At 34.5% G+C, this 23214-nt stretch overlaps 1 protein-coding gene and 1 pseudogene across 2 annotated transcripts; one reads left to right on the forward strand and one right to left on the reverse strand.

The window, feature by feature from the left end:
- Nucleotides 1–5320: 5320 nt before the first annotated feature.
- LOC122890164 lies at nucleotides 5321–5607 on the forward strand (annotated as a pseudogene).
- Nucleotides 5608–14246: 8639 nt separating this feature from the next.
- Nucleotides 14247–21283, reverse strand: ODAM (odontogenic, ameloblast associated). Of its 2 annotated transcripts, XM_044224809.1 has the most exons (10): nucleotides 21227–21283; nucleotides 21099–21140; nucleotides 20260–20307; nucleotides 19488–19721; nucleotides 18803–18850; nucleotides 16753–16857; nucleotides 15924–15971; nucleotides 15069–15140; nucleotides 14483–14644; nucleotides 14247–14276 (listed from the first exon to the last, which is right to left on the reverse strand). In XM_044224809.1, the coding sequence occupies exons 1-10, from the start codon at nucleotides 21275–21277 to the stop codon at nucleotides 14247–14249; spliced, it is 840 nt and encodes a 279-aa protein (XP_044080744.1). In that variant the 5' UTR covers nucleotides 21278–21283. The 2 variants fall into 2 exon arrangements, with proteins under 2 accessions (XP_044080744.1, XP_044080745.1); XM_044224810.1 differs by lacking the exon at nucleotides 15924–15971.
- Between the last annotated feature and the right edge of the window lie 1931 nt (nucleotides 21284–23214).

The following is a 23214-nucleotide window of genomic DNA, read 5'->3' on the forward strand; positions in this document are numbered from 1 at the left end:
TGTTTATTTGTCAGACAGAGTGAACATTCAGGAAGAGTGGCTTGTAGACGAGAAGCAGGCTCCCCGCTGAGCAGGGAGCCCAGTGTGGGACTCAATTCCAGGACCCTGGGTCATGACCTGAGTCAAAGGCAGATGCTTAAATGACTGAGCCACCAGGTGCCCCTAATCTGTAATTTTAAAAACTGTTTTTATATCAGAAGCGGTTATATGCCAACCCCTTTGGACATTAGGCTACAACATATAACAAAGATGGTCTTTTAATTTTATATACTTAAAAGTATAACTGTATATCTAAAAAGATAACTTTGATATGGACAAGGGAAGTTTTGAATCATCCACAAAAATAATTTTTATAACTGGACAACCTTGAAGGCAAATGTTAAATTGTTTTTAAGGTATATCAAATATACATAATTATTAATAGAAATTGATATGATAATCAAAATGTGTTGATGGCATTTTCATGTCTAATTTTTTGAGGAAATAAGTAAACAAAGCTGCTCATCTCCTGGCTTTTGCCATTTAAGGTATGAAATTATCAATGGAGGGAATTAGGTTGTGTTCAAACTAAGTTATAGTCATTAATTTACTAATTTATTAAGCGTTTATTTTGCTGTAACAACAAATCAGGCACTGTGGAAGTCACAGGCACTCTGGTTCTTGGTAGCAAAGACACTGTTCATGACTTACTAGAGCTTACAGCTTGTTAGACAAAATACAAGTAAATAGAATTTATAAATGAAATGATTAAGGGAATATGGATATTGTAGAACTACAGAACAGGCACCCCAGGCTAATATAAATGATTTATTAAAGAGTAAACCAGAAAAAGTAAAGACCTAAGTGATACAATATTAGCCAAATGAAGAAAAGGAAGAGTAATATTCCAGGGAGAGGGAACAAAGTGTGAAATTTTAGATATCAGGGTCTCATGGCTTATTTTATGAAATGTAAAGGGGTTTATTTTGGTTGGAATATAATGATCAAAGTGTTTATGACTGATATATTAGCAGGACCAAGTAATATGAACCTTTAAGCCAATTAAGAGAGTTTAAGTAGAGACCGATGGGAAGGTGTTGCGTGGTTTTAAGCAAAGGAGTAACATGATAGAGGTTCCTTTTTTGAATGAACACTCTGTTTTGGTGGAAACTAATATGGAGGTGATAATATATTAATCCTTATAAGAGATGATTATGGCCCTCTGGAAGGTAGAGACAGTAAAGATAAAGATATTCAAAGATATTTATGATGGAAAATCTGAAGAATATAAACTACCTTCTGTGACAGAAAAGTTTATATTGAACTAAACCTCCTCCTAATACAATTACATAAACTCTGGATATAATATGAAAAACAGTAGTTGGAAAGCATTGGTGAGTGACCAAAGCAGGTAGAAACTTAAGGAAATTAGACTCTTCCAAGAAAGATTGAATATACATTTAAATCATTTTCCCTCATAGACACTCTTCATCTGCAGGGTGTGGCGTTGGAGGCTTCCTGAGTAAGAAAATGATAGTCTCTGAGACATCAGAGAAGGGAGTTTGGGGATGCCAAAGTGGGGAAGTCCCATAATGAAAGGAATGTCTGAAGTGGAATCCTCAAAATATGTACATAAAGTCTTTTTCAATTCTTGGCTGACTACTAAAATATGCCTATGCAAAGCAAGACATCAAGGATCCCAGGGAAAAACAATAGCTGGAAAGTTGAAGATCAGAGTAGAGATTTCAGCAATTTCCTTTTGTGGTGGACTTGAGTTAGGAATTAAAAGTTCCATTACTTAGAGGAGCTTGATAAATATAAGTTTTCTATTCAAGTACTGTAAGGGTAAGCCATAGGTGTAAAAACCATGTTGATAGGACTTAGTTTTGCCCTAGCACTGAAGATAAAAGTGAAATGAATATATGAATGCTAAAGAAAAAAAAGCCTCCACTAAACCAGTGTGGATCCTCCACTGTATTAACTATATTAGCACAAAATTTATTCTTCAAGGGAATATAACAAAAGGTAGAGCCTCTACTATATATCATTTACAAAGTCAACATATAATGAAAAGATTACTAAGTATGCAGAAAAAATCCAAATTATATTACTCAGAGTTTTCCAGAGAAATTGAACCAGTATAATATATCTCTTTTCTGTATCTACAGTAGATCCTCAATCAACATGGGTTTGAGCAGCATGGGTCCACTTAAATGTGGATTTTTTTAATAGCAAAGTACTGTAAATGTATTTTCTCTTCCATATGGTTTTCTTAATAACATTTTCTTTTCTGTTGTTTATTGTAAAAGTACAATAAATAATATATATAACATACAAAATATGCCCTACTTAGGTTATCAGTAAGGCTTCTGGTCAACAATAGGCTATTAATAGTTAAGTTTTTGGGAAGCCAAAATCATATATGAATTTTTTACTGTGGGTAGGGTTGACACCCTAACCCTCATGTTGTTCAGGAATCAACTGTGTATCTAAATCTATATATCTTTAATGAGAATTATTATGAGAACTTGACTCAAGTCCCACAATCTATCATGTGCAAGCTGGAGACCCAGGATTGCAGTGGTATAATTCAGTTTCAGTCCAAAGGCCTAAGAACCAGGAGAACCCATGGTAGAAGTACCAGTTCAAGAAACAGAAGATGAAATGAGATGTCCCAGTTCAAGGAGTGAGGCAGAAAAAAGGGGAAAATTCCTCTTCATTCTGTCTTTTGTTCTATTCAGGCTCTTAGTGACTTGGATGCTGCCTACCTACATTGGGCAAGGTAATCTACTTCACTGAGTCTACCAATTTAAATGCTAATCTCTTCCAAAAACACCTTCACAGACACACCCAGAAACATTTAATCTTAGTGCTCTGTGGCTAGTTAAAATGACACATAGATTAACCACTACACAAGGAAATCAATCAGTAGACCCACAGATGAGTTAGGAGTTGAAATAAACTGGTAAGGATTTTAAAATAACTAGAATTGAACATGTTGGAGGATTTATGGGAATATGATTAAAATATTGACTGAAAGGTTTAGTAATTTCTGGAGAGGTAAAAAAAAAAAATTGCTAAAAAATCAAATAGTAATCCAAGACCTTAAAATTTAAAAAAAACTTAAAATAAAAACTCAATGGATGATATTAATAACAAAAGCAGATTGACTATAATTGATAAAAAGGACCAGTGATCAATAGAAAATTTCCAAACTGAACAACTGAGAAAACTAAAATTAGCAAAGGCTCACTGATCTGAGGAATAGTATCAAGTATGTATATTATTGTATCTATAGTATAGATAGATCTGTAGTATCTAATATGTATGTTATTGAAGTTCTAGAATGAGAGAAGAGAGAAAATGGAACAGAAAAATAGTCAAAGAAATACTGAGAAGATATTTCCAAATTTTATCAAAAATCAATGCAGATCCAAGAAACTCAGTGCAACAGGAAGGTGGGTTAATACAAAGGTAACTACATTTAAGTCTGTTGCAGTCAGCTGCTAATACCAAAGATAAAAAGAGAATCTTCCAAGCAGCTTAAGGAAAGAAAGACACATTGCATATTAAGGAAACATCATAAATGATAGCTGGTTTTTCACCTGAACCAATGGAAGCTAAAAGATAATGTAATAGGCATTGAGTGGCTCAGTCGGTTAAGTGTCTGCCTTCAGCTTAGGTCATGATCCCAGGGATCCAGTCGCACATCATGCCCTCTGCTCAGTGGGGAGTCTGCTTCTACCTTTACCCCTCACTCTGTTTTTTTTTTTTTTTTAAAGATTATTTATTTATTTATTTAACAGAGAGAGATCACAAGTAGGCAGAGAGGTGGGCAGAGAGAGAGGAGGAAGCAGGTTCCCTGCTGAGCAGAGAGCTCGATGCGGGACTCGATCCCAGGACTCTGAGATCATGACCTGAGCCGAAGGCAGCAGCTTAACCCACTGAGCCACCCAAGCGCCCAACCCCTCACTCTTTTTTGTGATCTCTCTCTCTTAAGTAAATAAATAAAATCTTAAAAAAAAAATAATGTAATGTGTTTAAAATGTGAAAAGGAAAAAAAAATACCAATTTAGAATTCGACATCCAGAAAAGATAATCTATAAAAATGTGGGCATGTAAACATGATATACACATGTATTCCATGATAAAGGAATTTTTAGGTTATAAAAACCGAAGGAATTCACAGTTGCCAGACACAAATTGAATAAACTTTAAAGAAGGTTGAGGCTAAAATGAGACTACACCAGGTGAAAATTCAGAAGGAAGGAAGGAAGGAAGGAAGAGCACTGAAATTACTGTGTAAGTAAATATAGGTGTGTTGTTTTCCTTTTTAAAATGCTTTAAGAGTTAATAGACATATGTGGAGGCAAAATATATGAAAGTATTAGCACAAAAGACAGTAGAATGTAAATAGTATTATATAAATTGTACTATAATTGTGTTACAGGAAAAGAGGTAGTATATGAATTCTACATAGCCTATGATGAGTTAAGGATGCGTAATATAATCCTCAAAGAAAACCCTAAATGATATGAAATTTTTAAGCTAAAAACCCAATCAAGGAGATAGAAAGGAAAAATAATAATATGGGTTTAATTTAAAAAACAGAGGGGAAACACCATAGGAGAAAACAAAAAGCAAGTGAGTAGACTTAATCCCAGTCATTATCAACAAATTCACTAAATTTAAATGGACTAAATATTCCAACTAAAAGATAAACTTTGAGGCTGGATAATAAAGCAAGAGCCAACTAACTGTGTGTTGTTTATAAGATACATACTTTAAATAAAAAGACATAGCTGAAAGTAAAAGGATGGTAGAGCATGTATCATGTAAACACTAAGCATAAGAAGTTGGTATATCTTCATTTAATATTAGACAAAGTAAGGTTCAAAATATGATGTATTATTGGAAATAGTTAGGGTCATGACATAATTAAAAGATCAATCCCTCAAGAAAATATGAGTCCCAGATGTTTATGCATCTAAAATCAGAGGTTCAAAATATGTGAAGCAAAAATCGACAGAAGCAGGGAAGAATAAACAAATCAGCCATCACAGCTGGACATTTTCACATCTGTTTTAATTGTCAAAATATAGGAAATTTGAATGAAACAATCAACCAAATTGATCTACTGGCATTTGTAGAACATGGGACCCAGGAACTGCGTTATATATGTTATTTTTAAGTGCACAGACAATAGTCATTAAGACAGACCATAGTTTGAGGCAGTGACTGTAACAATAAATTTTAAAGGAGTAAAATGATATAAAATGTCTGGTAGAGGGAACAGCCGCTGGGTATGTGTAATGTTCTTTTCTGAGGAGCAGCCAGCAGCATGACAGAGTGGGCCAGGCACCGCTTACACTTGAGGTGGACTGTGGAACAAAGATGGAACTTCAAGTCACACGTAGAAGGACATCCTTACTGAGCAACCAAGAGTGTCAGCTGTACCTAAGGTGATCTCAGCAACAGCAAGTACCTGTGGTGGATTTCCAGGTGGAGCTGAGACAGTCATTCTCAGCTGAGACACCAAGAGATGGTTGAAGCAGTGTTGGAGTATCCAGGTAGCTGGTTTCCAAGGGGAAAACCAGGTTAGAGCTGATGCAGTCATGGTCAGTAATAAAGAAGGAACGGGGTGTTTCAAGGCAACTTAATTGTTTGGGATATGTTCAAAGAATTTTTTTTTCCTTAAAAATTTCACATGATAAACATATTGCAGAAAATTAAAAAAAAATAAAAGAACAGGACCTTGATGTTCTTACCCTGACACTTTTGTCTATTATTTTGCTGTCATTGTTGTGCATGCTTTTTATGCATACTTAATTTCCGTTGAGTTTCAAATTAACGTTATGTGAATGTACTTCATTATAAATGTCTGCTGAATATCCTGCTAATGAATGTTTTGCAGTTCCCTTTTGTGGGGAGACTTCTTTTGTTTTGTTTTGTTTTGTTTTTCTGGTAGTTTGATAAAGTTTCAGTGAATTGCTATGCATAACAGGATCATTTCCTTAGATAAGCAGGTATGAAATAAATTGAATCAGGGAATGTAAACTTAAGGTACATTTTATAAATTATATTGCAAAGTACTGTATTAGTCTCTCTGTTGCTTTGAGAAAATGAACGGCTAGTTGCAATACACTTTCACTGCATTAGTTGTTTTAATTATGTATCATTTGTGCCTACTGAGTTATATATAAATACATCACATTCATTATCAAAATGATGTGAAATACTTTCCCATGCTTATTTACTAACTATTCCTTTTATGTTTAGTCTTTTTCTCACTTCTTTTGTTTTTAACAATGTATTTGAATCAGCTAACAATATAATAAAAATATCTATAGAAAGAATATATTTTCCTGATTTCAATGGGTATATTTTAAAATTAATAATAACATATACTAAAAATACTCAAACATTTAGATACTTAAAACCATCTCTTGATAATGCATGAATTAAAAAAGCAAGGAATGATTAGAATTTTATATCTTTAACATTTATATAAGAATAAAAGAAATGTTACAATCAGTGATCTAAGTTAGCGGTTGGCAAATTATAGCCTGAGGGTCAAATATAGCCCACGTTTGCTTTTGTCAATGAAGTTTTATTGAATCACAGCTATACCCAGTCATTGACATTACATCTAAAGCCAATGTAAGAAGAAATAAAAAATTGAGGCAACCTTGTATTTAATAAAGTATAATTAAAAACTTTCACTTAAAGAAAGCTCTGGGCCCAAATGGCTTTACTGGTGAATTCTATCGAACATTTAAAGAAGAAAGAATACCAATAACATACAGGCTGACTCAGGAAGAACAGAATTTCCAAACTCTTATTATGAAACCAGCAAAAACTCAATATGTAAACTGCCAAAGATATTATAAGAAAAGAAAATTGCCAACTAATAGCATTCATGGACAGAAAAGTGAAAATCATTCATAGAATATTACTGGGTTAAACCCAGTGATTAGAGAAAAAGCTCTCTAAAGGCCTGATATTTACAGGAATCTATTTTAGATCTCTTTTCAAGTCAGCATGATTATATATAAACTTTATTTAAACCAAAAGCCGATTTATGGCCCACCAAACATACAAACATACACTTAATAAATGAGTAGCCTAAAGGAAAACCATCTAGTCCTTAAGATACTGATCAATGCATTCCTTGGCATTAAAGAGTTATTCCTACCTATATGTTAATCTATAATCTTTTGAGCATTTATAAGATGTGAGAAGGCATATTATCTTGTAAAACTGTTCATTCTCTGAAGCACTTCCATCCCTGTGAAGAGCATGTTTCCTGGGCAGGTGTCTTAACTTAAGACACTTAACTTAACTTAAGCTCTTATAATAAAACTCTCTTTCTTACTTTTAGAGATTCTAAACAGTTTGTTCATTTTGTGTTGATACCAGCAATATTTTAAAAAGATATTGCATTACAACAAATTCTTTCTTTTTTTTTTAGGAATGTAAGGTTGATTCAACATTAAAAAATTAAACTTTGTAATTCACCATATAACCAACTCAAAGGGAAAATTAATATTATTTCAGTAAATGCACAGAAATCATTTGACAAAAGTTTCAGCTAAACATAATAAAAATTCTCACCAATCGAGAAATAAAAGGATTTCTACAATCTGATAAAGGTAATTTATGGGAAATGCACAACAGACTTAATTGTGAAATAATAATGCTTTCTCCCTAATGTAAGGGACAGTGGAAACATGTCCACTTTTATTTCTCTGCTCACCACTACAGTGGATACCCTAGTCAGTATAACAAGGTAAGAAGAATAATTGCAAACATATAAATTATATAGACACAAGTACAATTACTTTTATTTCCAGAAAAATATATAATTTTTTTGATAGAAAAGGATATGGAACTCACAATGTATTTACAGAAACTGATAAATGTATTTAGTACAATCATATCATACAAGTGAAATGTATAAAAATCAACTGCCTTTCTACATACTGAGAATGGAAAATGAAATTTAGGAACATAAAATATTCAGAAATAAATTTAACAAATATTACAAAGACTCCACATTGAGAGACACAGTACACTTCAGAGATACACTTAAAAAGACCTAAATAAATAAATATATACCATGTTCATGAATTGAAACACTCAATATTGTCAAGATATCAAGTCTGTACTAATTGATTCGGAAATTCAGCACAATCCAACTAAAACTCTAGCATGGTAGATGTTGGTAAAATCATTCTAAAATTCACATGGAAATGCAAAAGGTGTAAAGTTATAGTAATCAATACCATGTAGTATTGATGCAAAACCAGAAAAAGCATTAAATGTAATAGAGTCCAAAACAGACACAGATAAAGTCAATTGATTTCAGTAAAGATTCCAAGGCAACTCAATTGGAAAATGGTAGTCATTTTTTTTTAAAGATTTATTTATTTATTTATTTGACACAGAGAGAGACATCACAAGTTGTCAGAGCAGCAGGCAGCGAGAGAGCGGGAAGCGGGCTCCCTGTTGAGCAGAGAGCCTGCTGCAGGGCTCCATCCCAGGGCTCTGAGATCATGACTGGGGCCAAAGGCAGAGGCTCAACCCCCTGAGCCACCCAGGTGCCCCAAAAATGGTAGTCTTTTAAAATGATTCTGTATAACATCAGCTAGGTCTCTGTGTGAAAAAAAAAAAAAAAATTCTTGACCCAATATTCATACTCTACACAAAAAAATGATAGCTATAGACCTAAATAATATTAAAGCTATAGCATTTAAAATTCTGTAAGAGAACATAGGAACATATATTCATTACTTTGGAGTAGGTACAGATTTCTTTAATAGGACATAAGAGACACTAATATTTGAAAACTTGACAAATTGAACTGCATCAATTTAAAAAAGAGTTTTTTAAAAACCCCATTAAGAAATGAAAAGACAAGCTACACAATAGGAAGTATTCAAAATACATTTATTTGTCAAAATATGTTCATCCATAATATATTAAAAATTCTTAAAATTCAATCATAAAAAGTCAACAAAAGAATATAATTTTTGGAAATGAAGGTACACAAATGGTCTGCAAGCATAGAAACACTGTATTGGTCGTGAGGCAAATGCAAGTTAAAACCATGAGATGCTTCTTCATACTTGTTAAAATAGCTAACGTTAAAAAGACAGACAATTTTGAACTATTTACAATTTTATATTAGCTGTAGACTTTGCTATTTAATAGGTTAGACTGAGATATAGATGTAGGAGTCAGTGGTCTTTTATAAATACTTTTTAAAGTCAAAATAATATTCATGACAATGTTCATGCAGCAACTTTTGAGAGGAAGGGATGGAAGTCATACTGCATAAAGATTAATCTCTGAAATGATGTGTGACCAAAGAGCAATTCACAAAGATGATTTTCTTTTTTAAAGATTTTATTTATTTATTTGACAGACAGAGATCACCAGCAGGCAGAGAGGCAGGCGGAGAGAGAGGAGGAAGCAGGCTCCCCACCAAGCAGAGAGCCCGATGTGGGGCTCGATCCCAGAACCCTGAGATCAGGACCTGAGTTGAAGGCAGAGGCTTAACCCACTGAGCCACCCAGGCGGCCCTGAAGATGATTTTTTTTTAAAAAAAGGTGATTGTAAGTGTTGGCCAGAAGGTGGAGAAACTGGAATTATGACACATTGCTTAATCAGAGTATAAAATGGTACACCCATATTGGAAAATGCTTACCAATTATTTATAACATGCACTCACTCTATGATTTTCCTCTCCTTCTTGGTATTTATTCAAGAGAAATGAAAATACACATTCACAAAAGGAATCGTATAAGAACAGTCACAGCAGCTTTATTTGTAATGTTCAGTAATTAGGAAAAACCCAAATGTTCTTTTATAAGAGAATGAATAAAGAAACTGGTACTTCCGTGCAATGTGATATCCAACTGAAATAGTAAATGGATGAATCACAAAAGCATTATATTGAATAACAGGTGCCAGATATAAAAGAATATATAGTGTATGATTTAATTTATATAAAGTTCCAGAACAGGCAAAATTAATGTATATTGGCAGAAAAAAATTTTTTTAAAGTAGTAACCTGGCGTGACAGTAGGAGATGAGACTGACTGGGAAACAGCAAGAAGGACTTTCTAGGGGTGATAGAAATGTTCTGTACTTGATGGGATGGTGGCTACAAGGTATACATATTTATGTGTGTGTGTGTGTGTGTGTGTGTGCACGCGTGTGTGAATAAAACTCCTCAAACCACATACTTTGAAAATCTGTGCATTATAGTGATGCTAGATTATGATGATAGATTGGATATGGATATAATGAAGATGAAGTCATGCATGGATTCTATATTTTAGTCTTGAACTAATGCTGTTCTAATAAAATTTACACAGGAAACAACCAGTGGAGAAAGTCTGTAGGGAAAGTTTTGAGGAGCATTGCAACTCATTCTGCATGAATTTGTGGCATGATAAGTGTAAAAAAAAAAAATAAAAGACCTCAAGACTGTAAAAATATTTCCCTTAATTAAATAGATGTGTGATGTCTCCTCCCCCCCAAATTTTTTTTTTTTAAAGATTTTTATTTATTTATTTTGACAGACAGAGATCACAAGTAGGCAGAGAGGCAGGTAGAGAGAGAAGGAGGGGAAGCAGGCTCCCCGCAGAGCAGAGAACCCGATGCGGGGCTCGATCCCAGGACCCTGGGATCATGACCCGAGCCGAAGGCAGAGGCTTTAACCCACTGAGCCACCCAAGCGCCCCCCCAAAAAAAACATTTAAAGCAAAACAAAGCTTTATAGATTATAAAATCTACATAGGACTGATTTTAAAGCAATTATTCTATGTAGATTTGTTCTGTTCAAATCAGTACAAAGTGCATTGGTTAAGCTTTTTCTCCTTCACTTTTTTCCCTCCACTGGCCTGGGATGGAGAGATTGGAATGTTAGGGTTAAGACAAATAAAACATAGTTTTTTGCTTGTATTCTGGTGATATTTCCATTAAGTGTACCTCCTTGTCTTTCTAATTTTGCTAACAAAAATGGTAGATTCAAAGTTCTTTTATAAAGTACTTTGAAAATGTAGAATATTACATTGATAGCAATTGTAGTACTCGGGTTTTCAAGCATAGTTGTTGCTTACAAATACCTTAACATGACTTAACATCTTCCTGAAACAGGTTGGATCCTGAACAGTCAGACATTAGAGAATTTATTTTTTAAGTTAAGACACTAAATTGGATCTGTTAAAGCTATCCAGAGTAATACGGTCCTGTTAATATTGTCTAGAAAAAGAAATAATTTCAACATACTTAGCTTAATATGAATGTTTTTGTCAAAATATTTGTTCTCAGAGTAATAACGCTTAACATTGCATTATTTTTATGTGCTATTTCTTCATTTTATGCATTTACCTATTACTGTTGTATTTATGTCATCCTCATATTTTTCACAGTATTTATTATTGTCACCCCTGATATTGCCACACTCTTGATTGGATTTTAGTTTGATGCTTAAGAGTTTTGCAGTTTTCCCCGACTTCTACTTCTGTTCACCGTCATGCTCATGTCGCCTCTTCAGTCTCTCACATCCCCTTTCCCCTCCTCTTTGAAGAGAAGTTAAGTGTGTGCTGTGTTTCAGCATGTTTTCTAAACACTCAGCGTGAAATATCTCATGTAATTTTTTTCAGTGACCTTGTGAACTCTTGGAATTTGGGGACACAATGTTCCTAAGTGTTGAATATTTGCTTTCATCAGACAATTGACGTACGGATCTCTATGTCATGTCCAATAGTAAGAGGCCATTCAGTTACCCAGAATTACACTCATTTAACTCACCAATTTAGGGGGAAAGGAGAAAAATATAAGATGAAAACAGAATATGGGATTATTGCGTTGCTCTTCCACAGGGTAAGTAGCAGTTTTCAGAATAATATTACTAAATTATGAAAAGGTAGGATTCCAGGAGTTTTGATCAACTTTAAAGCCTATAATACTAACCAAATATGTTTGAAACCACTTAACATATTCATGTATTCCCTCATTTATACATTCAGCTTTCTTTCTGTATACATGCACTCACACACATCAACATACACTCACGTACAGTTATATAAAGCATATTAAATGTCAGTTTTCCTGTTTTCTCAGAATTTTAGCTTTAGCTCCAAAGCTGAGACAATAAATAAGAAGTTTCCATAGTCACAGGTGAAAGGGGGGAAATTAGCATTTTCTGAGTACTTTGTATGGCCAGGTATCTTATATGTGTTATTTCATGTAGTCCTTTCAAAAGTTCTAAAAGGTATTATTATGTCTGTTTTACATCCGAGACTCAGGTTAAGTGACTTGCTGAAGGCTCAAAACCACATTGAAAGCCAGATATGATGAAATCTGAAATCTGTGCCCTATTCTCAACAGAATGCTGCCTCCTCAAACCAGCCCACATGTTTGTAGGGATCTAATCTTTTTGGTGAGGACAGCCATCTCTCTGCGGAGCTGAGTCTTACTGGGAGCATGCACTTCATGATCTCTGCCACCAAATGTTTTGACTCTGAAAGGAACTGCAACAGAAGGAGTCTAGCTAAATGAGCCTGGGGGTAATAATGAGATGATATGTTAAAGGTACGTTAACTTCAGTTCATTAGTCACAATCACCACACTCATAAATTCAATGACAGTGTACCCTTATTCTCATTTTCCAAAGCTACCCTTAATAAATAATAAATGCAATGATTAGTTGATCCAGTGATATTAGCTTTATTCTTGTTGATAGTTTCTAGATTATATAATGATAGGATATCTGAAAAGAAACATAATTTCGTAAAGACAGACTTACATGATTATATTATATACTATGACTTATTTAAAAATGTAATATTATTGCTAAGTAAAAAGAAATTCAAGAGAAGAGTATTTTGTATATTTCAAAGAACTGCTATTGGCACTGAGGAAGCAGATAGCCTAAAATGATATCCGGGGCACCGCCATAGCTTTTTCTCTGAAAAATAAGGTAAGAATGCATTTTAATACCATTAGACTGTTTTGTGGAACATTTCTGAGATATTTTCTAAAATACTTAACAGAAACTAGAGAACTTTTACTTCTGGCACTGTGTCACATAAAAGGAAGGTCATGCTATACCGAAATCCCTTAGTATTTCTGATTAAATAACTTGAGTTGATTTGCATTGTACAAAATGTCACATTATAAAAGAGACTTTTCTAAAGAAATCTAGGCTAAACTATTCACTCTGGTTGTATTTTATAGAGTTGTTGTTGTTGTTGTTGTTTTGTTTCTTAACTGAAGAGTGCTGAGGATTCATTTTCACAAGAGGAGAAATCAGAAAAGATCATAGGCAGTAGGAAGGAGAGTTAAAAAAAAAAAAACAAAAACAAACCCTTGCCTTTTACTTTTCCCTTCAGGCCAATTGTTTGCTTTTTAGTGTGTAGTTTTTACTTCTTGTGCTGTCCCAGCCTGCCTACCTGTCAATCACCCACAAGCCTCATAGCCAGCCAAGCCCAATAGGACAGGTAATTGATTAATTAATTATGTTTGATATGAAGGTCATGGCATTTTAAATTTCCATATGATTTTGCAATTTTTAAAAATCACTTTGAGGGGCACCAGGGTGGCTCAGTGTGTTAAAGCCTCTGCCTTTGGCTCTGGTCATGATCCCAGGGTCCTGGGATCAAGCCCCATATTGGGCTCTCTGCTCAGCAGGGAGCCTGCTTCCTCCTCTCTCTCCCTGCCTGCCTCTCTGACTATTTGTAATCTCTGTCTATCAAAACAAAACAAAACAAAAACAAAACAAAACAAAACAAAAAAACATAAAAAAAAATCACATTGAGAGTTTATTTCATTCCAGTCTAATATAGATGTATTGGATGTATTGACACTGTTACAACTTCTGGCTTGCAAAGTGCAGTGATGATTTAGAAGAACTAACTCTGTACTATGTTTGTAGAATGTCTTTTATATGGACCTAATGTATTTACTACTCGTGTTTTCAGAGTCTATACCAAATTTATGGTATAGGCAGACATGATTCTCAAACATTTGTTTTTATTTCTTAAAAGTAGCTAAAGTCCCACAATTATTATTAGCTTTATAGAACTATATAAGCACTTTTTGTTTGTTTGTTTGATTTTGGTAAGACCTATTCATTAGTTCCCCGATGGTTTTTGGTTTTTTTTTTCCTCTTCTAATTTAGGATGTGTCATGGTACTTAATGCATGGCTTTTGGCCAATACCTACCAAAAACTCTGAATGGTTAGGAAAACATCTTATGGTTCCTTTAAGGAATCAGTCTTGGCCTAAGCGAGAAAAGGATATTCATAAGAAGTGCTTATTAAATCAAAATTAAATTATTGGCCTCCTTGTTTAAGGTAAAGACAATGTGTTTTACTATATCATTAACTCTCACATCATTTCTATGACTTAATCTTATAAATTAAACATGAACTTTATATTTTCCATTAGGTAAGCATTTTTTACATAAAATAAATCTTTGATTCTCTACCTTCTTTTCCATCAGCTCTGGGGTAATAGTTGGGTCGACGGCAGGAGCAAAAGAATTTGTAGTACTGGGTTTTTGTGAAGTTGCAGGGATGAAAATTCCTCCACTGGCATGTTTAAAGTTTATCCCTTCTTTTTGTAAATATGGTATCACTCCTTCTGCTGGCTAGATAGAATTAGAAAGAACACAAAGTGGTTACAGATTCAAATACAAGATCAAAATTAGGAAGAATATAAAGCCACAGTATTGAGACATAAGGCAAAGAATTTATTTAGGAAGTAAATGACTTTATTAGTTTTTTAGGTTATAATCTATCATAGGATGATTATAAGTATATACTGGCAAATTTGGATGTTTCTTAATACCTGATTTTAAATGAGTGCCCCTAGGAGTGTATCTGACATAGAGTAGTAAATCTACGATGGACTGAGTAAATTGGACCTGGACTGGTAAAAGATTACAGGTGGAAGGAAGAATAATTTTTGATGAAAAAATAACAGTGAAGTCCATTAAAATGACCAATAGTGCAGAAACCCGTTGCCAGTTGCTGACTCCTGGTGGCTAGCACAGGGTCGTAAGAGGATCTTACCATCACAGCAGTGTCAGGAGCTGTGCCTTGGAGGGGGTCTAAGGCTAGCTGCTGCTGTCCTCCTGGCATAACCTGTAACGTTATAAAGTTGAAAAAAGTCTAAATTTGTCCTCTTTAAAATATGTAGTTTTGCATGCAAGGCAGTTGCACCCTTCCCAACTTCTTCAATTTTAGTCCCTTAAAACCAAAACTAATCATTTAGATTTGAGAAAGAGAAAAGTGGCCTCAGACACAGGACACACAAGTCGGCTTGTGTTGTTAGGAGCTTACTGGATATTCTCTGCTAGGCCCTGGTGTTCTGTTGAACATGAACAATCCTACAGAACACCGGCATCAAGCAAGGTCATGTCTGAACACGGTGAAATGCAACAGAAACCAGACGGCTGTGTAATCGTGTCTAAAGCAAGGTTGCCACACAAGCCACAATAATGCCAGACATCCTCATATCCTGGATAATTTGAGTGACTCTTCCTTCTTTAACAACCAGAGCCTTTGCCTTGCTCTTCTTTGCTTTTATCCTCTAGGAAGGAACTAATTACTAATCACAGACTTGCCCATCACTTCTTGAGAACACCCGATTCAGAGTGAACCATTTCTCCTTGAATTCTCTGCAAAATCGCCTGACAGAAGCCCAGACCCTTTGAGCAATCAGTCACCTTCCTATTAAGACACCCACAGGTCCCCATATGGCTCTTCCCTTGTTGAAATGAGTAGGTAAATCCAATTTTGTTCAACTATGGGTTTGTTCCTAATGGATTTTTGGCTGAAGGGTGCTCATAGATTTAATATGTTATGAAGCAAATCATTTCAGAAGTTAGTGTTTTTTTTTTTAAATGAAAAGTATGCAATACTTACAGGTTCTGCTTGTACTGGAATATATCCAAATTGAGTATAGAATGGCATCTGTCAGATTTTTGGAATATGTGTTAGATTCGCTGTGATGATTTTGTCATAATTTTGTAATAAACAATTATTTAAAATTATATATATATATTTATATTACATTAAATGCTTTTTTGAAAGTTCATATAGTCTAGGTGGCAAAAATTATTGTTAATTTACCAAGCATCATTTTAATACCATACGACTTTGAGGTTAAATTTCTAACACAACTTAATTAGAATTACTACTACCAGTCACTTAAAGCACAATTTTCAGTTTTACTTAATTTGGTTTTAGAGTGGTGATAAACTGTTATCTTTTCCTCCATTATACCTAAAAGAAATCTAGTTATGTATGGGCCACTTGAAGTTACATTAGAATTCTAAAAATGTGCTGTAGGTCCACAAAACTCAATAGTAATGTTATCTAATTGTATCTAGTGATCATAAGTGCCTTCCATCATGGAAGCTATTTTTTTTTTTCTTGCAATAACCACATGTAAACATGACAAGAAGGATCCTGGTAGCATTTAGAAAGTTAGAAAAAAATTTTGCCAAGATGATTCATCTTTTGGCCTCCAATTTTGTTGAAGTCCACTCACAGAATTCATTCTTTTAAAATCCAGCCTTTGAACATCTCAGAGTTAGTGATATGTTAGGATAACACACTGTATCTTTTTGTGATCACCAGTCCAGGCTGTTGAGCTTTTGCAGTAAATACACTCAAACAGTCTCTCCTTTGAAAATTTACTGTCTCTCTAGTCTCCGATGGAACTAGTCAGACTAAAATCAAACAGTAGTACCTGCTCCTCAAATTGCTGCTGTCCCATTTGTGGAGGTGACTGTGTGGCCGTTTGTTGAGATTGTTCCCAGGGTAGGAGCATGTAGACTGGATAGTACTGCAGCATCTACTTGTAAAAGAAAGGTATGTAAGAGCTTCCTTGACATCAGCAGAGGCCTTTTAAAAGTTTATATCTAATAATTTTATATCTAATAATTTTTATATATCTAATAATTTTATATTATTATATATTTATATCTAATAATTTTATATATCTAATGATTTTATTATCAAAATGATGCATAAGAAAGCCCTTCTCAGACTTTAGAAATAAATCATATTCTATATGACATTGGACTTTGTTTCAAGGTTGCTTGGCCAAATGAATGAAAGAAGTAGCAAAATAATAGGCTTAAATTTTAAGAAAGGGCACCATGGACTTTGTGTACAAACTCTGTGTGTGTGTGTGTGTGTGTGTATAAGCTGTTATATATATATTCTTTATATACAAACTTAATGTACAGTTTACTTTGTGAATATCTAAGAAGTCGTGGCTGACTTGCTGGACATTTTCCCTATATATTTTGAGAATCATTATTCTACAAGAATGTTAGAAGTGCTATGATAATGAATGAATTCTCAAGAATGTGGTGCCTTTAATAAGTGCCACTTTATTAAGATAATCCATAAGACTTTTTAGAATATTTGGAAAAATCCAGAAATAGACAAGGAAGAAATAAATCACCTGCAACTTTACTATCCACATTATCATGTACTGGCTTCCATTTATGTCTGTGTGTGTCTATACATGCATATGTGTTTATAGAAAATGGGGATCTTAGTACATATATAGAGTTTAGCATGTTTTGTGTCCTTGCCTAATTAAGTAAGAGACTGTATTAAACACAAGAGTTTTTAAAAAAAAACAGCTATAGTTTGAGAAGTAAATTTTATGCAATGGTTCTTATTTCTGGCTAAGAATTAAAATCACCTCTTGAGCATTTTAGTAGATAATCGTATGTGGGATCTACTCATCATGTTTTGATTCATTAGGTGTGGGTAGGGTCTAGGCATTTGTAATTTTCAAAATTACCAGCAGAGTTTCTGATGCAAAACTAGGGTGGAGAACCACTGGTTTAGTGGTTGAGGAAGGATGAAGAATTATATTCCAACTCAGCTACTTACTTTGATTAGGGTTGGGGATTCAGTCTCATTAAGACTTAGTTCCCTGATCCTTAAAATGACGTAATCCCACTTACCATGTATCTAACTCTCTAAATGCTCTGGCATAGAATGAGGTAATGTCTAGAAGTAAGTTTTATTTTATAATGAGTGTGGGACAAAAATTACATAATTATGATTACAGGAGAGTCAAGTGGTGTAACTTTTTATGAAATGGTCAGTACTCTGCTGGTGAATTAGGGTTAGGGTTAGGGTCCATATTTCTTTGAACCTAGTCTATTGTAAAGTTAATTAGGTAAAACTAATGTAGAAAGAGTTTTCCATATTACTCTAATGAGTATACTAATTGGCATTCATTTTTTAAGATTTCTTATTTAATGGAAATCCCCCCATTTGGTTGTAATATAGAAATAATAGAAAATATACAAGAACCTGTAATATTTTGAACAGAATGCTCTGAGTGCCAAATAATGTGGCAAGTGTTTCTTATCTCTACATCATACCATATTTTATCAGTTTAATGCATCTCCCTCTGAAACAAAATTTAGGGTTGAGCAAAGTCAGCCCATGGTATTTCTCTTGAGTTTCCAAATGCCAGTACAAACACCGTGCAGAGGGACCAGGACTTATGGTTTATTGAGCTCCTTTATTCCCAATAGAGTAATGCCCTGGAAACTCAGGGGTTCTGGGGACTCTCCTTAGCATTAGTAATTGAGCCTGACATGATCAAACTGATGGCAGCTCAGCAATAGTGGTACTAAACAGTGATAATTATATTAGTTTTCATAGCCCTGCTCTAGGAGTCAGAGCTACAAATACAAAAGAACGCATTAGATAGAGAGTAGAGTTAGCCATCTGTCTGTAGGAGTGGTGGTATTCTACTCATTTACCTGAGCTTGCTCTTGAGGCATTTTGAAGGAGAGCACATAGGGCATACCCTGCCAAAAGAGGCATAAAAAAGTTATACTTGACTCTTTTATTTTAGAGGGAGAGAGAGCTAGTGCACATAGCGGGGAGGGGCAGAGAAAGAGGGGGAGAGAGAATCTTAAGTTGGCTCCACGCCCAGCACGGAGCTCCACATGGGGCTCAATCTCACGACTCTGAGATCATGACCTGAGCTGAAATCAAGAATTGGATGCTTAACCAGCTGAACCACCCAGACACCCCAGTTGTACTTGACTTCTTAATGTAAAATTCCAGAGCTGTTTTTCTTAGACCCAGTCATATACATTTACAATTTGTATTAAAGACTTCTGTGACAACAAAAGGTCATGTTATATGTATATCCTTAATGCAAATTGTTTCTTCTTTAAAGAGGAAATTTCCCTAATTATCTTTTCTCAGACATGTTTTTAACACTCTTGATTTGTGGCTGTGATAGAATAGCTGATTTTAAATGGTATTTTTTCATGTTAGAAAACAGAAAAGGAAGTACTTCCAGTGATGGTAGAGCAAATAATGAGAAAAATGTCTTTCTCAGTAACTCCTGTCTTATTTTAAAGATGATTCCTACTCATTTTCACATTCAACATGTGTTCTAGCTCCTCAGAACAGGATGGGAGAGGCCCGACTTACATGATTAGGGCCCTGATGGCTCTGCGGTGGTGTTTGAGGCTGTGAAGGGTCCAGCTGTCCCCCCTGGGTTCCTTGGGCAAAACTGACCCATCCTGGGAAAGGCATTTGATTTGGGAACCGTCCAGCAAACCGGTTAAGAGCTGATAAGGAGAACTGAGAGAGCCCTGGAACTTGAGCTTGTTGCTGCTGTGGCAGAATCCCAGAGAAAGGAGGGATCCACGAATTAAATGGGCCCTGGAAGGACACAAAAGAAAGAAAACAAGTATTTCTCTTTCATTTTCCAAAGAATTTTAAATCATTCGTGAGCAAGAAAAAAGGAAAATGTAGACAATTTCTATAATATCATGGCTGCATTATAAAAAAGGACAGGATCTTAGCACATTCTGAGCTGTGCAAGTAGCATGAACAATGTCAACTTCCCAGTGCTCACAAAAACATTTGGGGCAGAGATGGATAAAAAGTATGGTTTACAGTTGCCAGACTGGTTTTAAGTCTTTATTTTTCATAGTTGAGTATGACTGTGTGTAAAGAGTCAATTTAACTATCTCACAGTTGTGAGAATTTGTTCCTGGCACTTACCAAATTTTCAATAAATGTTAGATTACAGCTTTTACCTTTGTCTTCAAACACATGGTCGTTAGAATATGTGGGACAAATTCATAATCTTAAAAATTGAGACTTCAGAAATGAAATCAGTGAACATTTTGTTCTCTACAAAGTACTGTAAGAAATAAACAGTCGAAAAGCATTCTTAAAATAATTATCGAGGTACCTGAAGCTGTAGTGGTTGAAGTTGAGCATTATTAAGACTCAGAAGTAACTAGAAAAGGAAAGATAATATGAAAACAAGATGAATACACATGATGAAACTATTGAGAACAAGGTTTACTACGAACATAGAACAAGCCAGGGCTGACTGATCAGTTTCCTGCTAGGGGTGTTTTCTCACTAAGCCTGTACTAAATTACAGTGATTAGAGATTGGGATTTAACGACCTCTCCTCCACTGGGTCTGAGATTGCGCAACTTTAGCCCATTCCTGTGGTTTAGTCAGTCATTTTTATGCTCTTAAACACCTATATACACCCATATTGGGCGCTATTAAAATAAAAAGATATATGAGATACTGTCTCTGCTTTTAAAGATTTTATACTCAGATGGGGAGCAAATAATATTATAGAAAAAACATGGTATACCAAATAAACATGAATGTTGGAAATGCATTCAATATAAGAGCTACTGGATAGGAATTAGGAGAAATTAATTAAGGCTTTAAAAATACTTATTTATTTTAAAGAAAGAGAGAGAGAGAGAGAGCATAGTAGGGGGATAGGGAGAGGGAGAGAGAATCCCAGGCAGCCTCCCTGCTGAGTGCTGAGCCCAGGGAGAGAATCTCAAGACCCTGAAATTGTGACCTGAGCCAAAATCAAGAGTAAGAGGCTTTACTGACTGTGCCACCCCAGTGCCTGCCTCTCCCCTCCTTTTTAAAGATTTGTCTATTTGAGAAAAAGCAAGCTGGAGAACGAAGGTTTTAATCTCTTCTCCACTGAGTTTCCTTAAAAAACAAAAACAAAAACAAAATGGAGAGCTGCTTATAAGTATTTAAACTAACCTCATTGCTGTTGCTTGCAGACATCAGGCGATGTGGGATAATCTAAAAAATGAGAAACAGAAATGGTCAAAGAAGGATTTGTTACAGGTTTCACACAATGATTTTAGATGTACCGTGGAATCACTTACTGGGGCTGACATTGTGGCTCCCAGCAGCCCAAGAAGAATTATGGTCTTCATTTTCAGATGAAATATCTAGAAAATAAATTGTGAAATTGAGCTTTAAATGGACCTTCTATGTAAAAATCATGATAACAATAAGTGGTGATATTGTTTGATCAGAAGTGTAGTTGGGTGAGTTCTATACTATTTACTTATATGTTAGGATTTAAAATAAAAAAGGTAAACTTATAAATATCTATAACAGAACCTATTCTTTTTCTCAGAGCAGTTGTTTAAAAAAAACCAGAATTGTTTGCTTGTCCTTTTAGCTTGACCAAATGATTCCTTTGGTGGCATGGGATGTAGCTGAATGAGTTAATGAACAAGATGGCCTCACTGCTTGCACTGTTCTGTACATCAGGAAGTGGGTCCTTCTGATCATGGGAGGTCCATGACTGGGGTCAATGAACTAGGTCTTTATTGTGAAACAGTTTTAATGTCTATTTAACATAGTAATAAAAATACTATAATAAAGATCTGACAATAGTCCTATAATAGATACAAATCTTTTAAAAAGAATAATAACATGAAATACATTAAAACTGAGCAACTGAGTCAATATTTCTCTATTTAAGGAAAGAGATTATAAAATCTGTAATATAAAATATGAAAACTGTAATATTAATTTATAATGCAACCTATGGAAGCATATTATCTCTTGTCCTCCAGGTGTAAAAACTCCTGGTCTAATTCAAATTACTGATCTATGTAAGCATTGCGGGGGACCCTGGTAGGTTATCCTTCTGAGTTGACTGATTAGGGTTCTTAAAATTATGAAAGCAAAGATTTTGATATCTTACCTCAATCCTTTGCCTAAGAAGAGAAATCTAAACCCATGCAAGATCTGTGTTCTTTTTATCTTTCAGTTCAGCTGCTTGAAGCTTCTCTTAAATTTAAAAACCCATCTTTAGAAAAGAATGACCAATCATTTTACAAAGGGACCAGTGACTCAGTGGGTTTCAGACAATGGCTTAGCTAATAACCCCTTTCCTAATCATCTAGGTGGTATAGGGATTCCCACACTTTTAGTGATCATTCCTGGCTTCTGCTTTAGTTATGATGAAATCTTCTAGAATAATTTTATTCTGCTCCTTTTATCATCCTCAATATGAATACAGTAGAAGAATAACTTTTAAGCCTTTGTTCAAAGATTAATGGGTGATTATTTTTTATTTCAAGAGTCAAATACAGAATTATTAGATGTAAGACATAGATCTAAAAGATAAAAATTCAAAATCTAGTCTGGGCAGTTAAGATTCTTTGGTTCATCAGTGTTGGACTGAGTAAATATGAACTACTTTCATTTAAATTCAACCTTGAAAATATCCGTGTATCTCTATCTACCTGTGGAATGGAATCCTAAAACAAATTGCTAAATTTCTGTGTATCTGTAACATCTGTGTCCCCATATGATCATGTTGCTTGGAAAACTAATTTAATAAGTATGAAGCATGATGGCCTACATTTTAAAAAAAGAGTGGTGAATGTTTTGTGTTTTAAAGTCTCTTTTGCTAAATATGATTTTAGCATTCAAAATATATACTGTTATGATTTGTACCTTGTTGTTACTTAAATTTTCTTTGTAATGTGTTTTGCATTTGTCTTGTTTTTCTTTGCTGGTAGTATTGACCTCATTCTAGTAGGTAGTCCACGATCACAGTCGTGCCATAAGGTATGATAAGTTGATTTCCATTGGAAGAGTTCTTTGGCTAATTTCATCTTGAACAACTAGTGGGTAGCTATCATACAGGAAAACAAATTATTGCCTTTCAGTGAATACATCTTTCTTAGTAGGATGAGACACTTCTTAAACTTTCATGGCTCATTAATATTAAAATGAATATACCTTTTGTTATGTAACAACAACAACAAAAAGCCAGGAGGGAAAGATACAGTAAAGATGACAAGATGCCTTTCTTTACTAAATCCTGTAGCCACTAGGATTTTGTATTAGA

This window comes from Neovison vison, chromosome 11 (assembly GCF_020171115.1).
Source record: "Neovison vison isolate M4711 chromosome 11, ASM_NN_V1, whole genome shotgun sequence".
NCBI classification, from domain to species: domain Eukaryota; kingdom Metazoa; phylum Chordata; class Mammalia; order Carnivora; family Mustelidae; genus Neogale; species Neogale vison.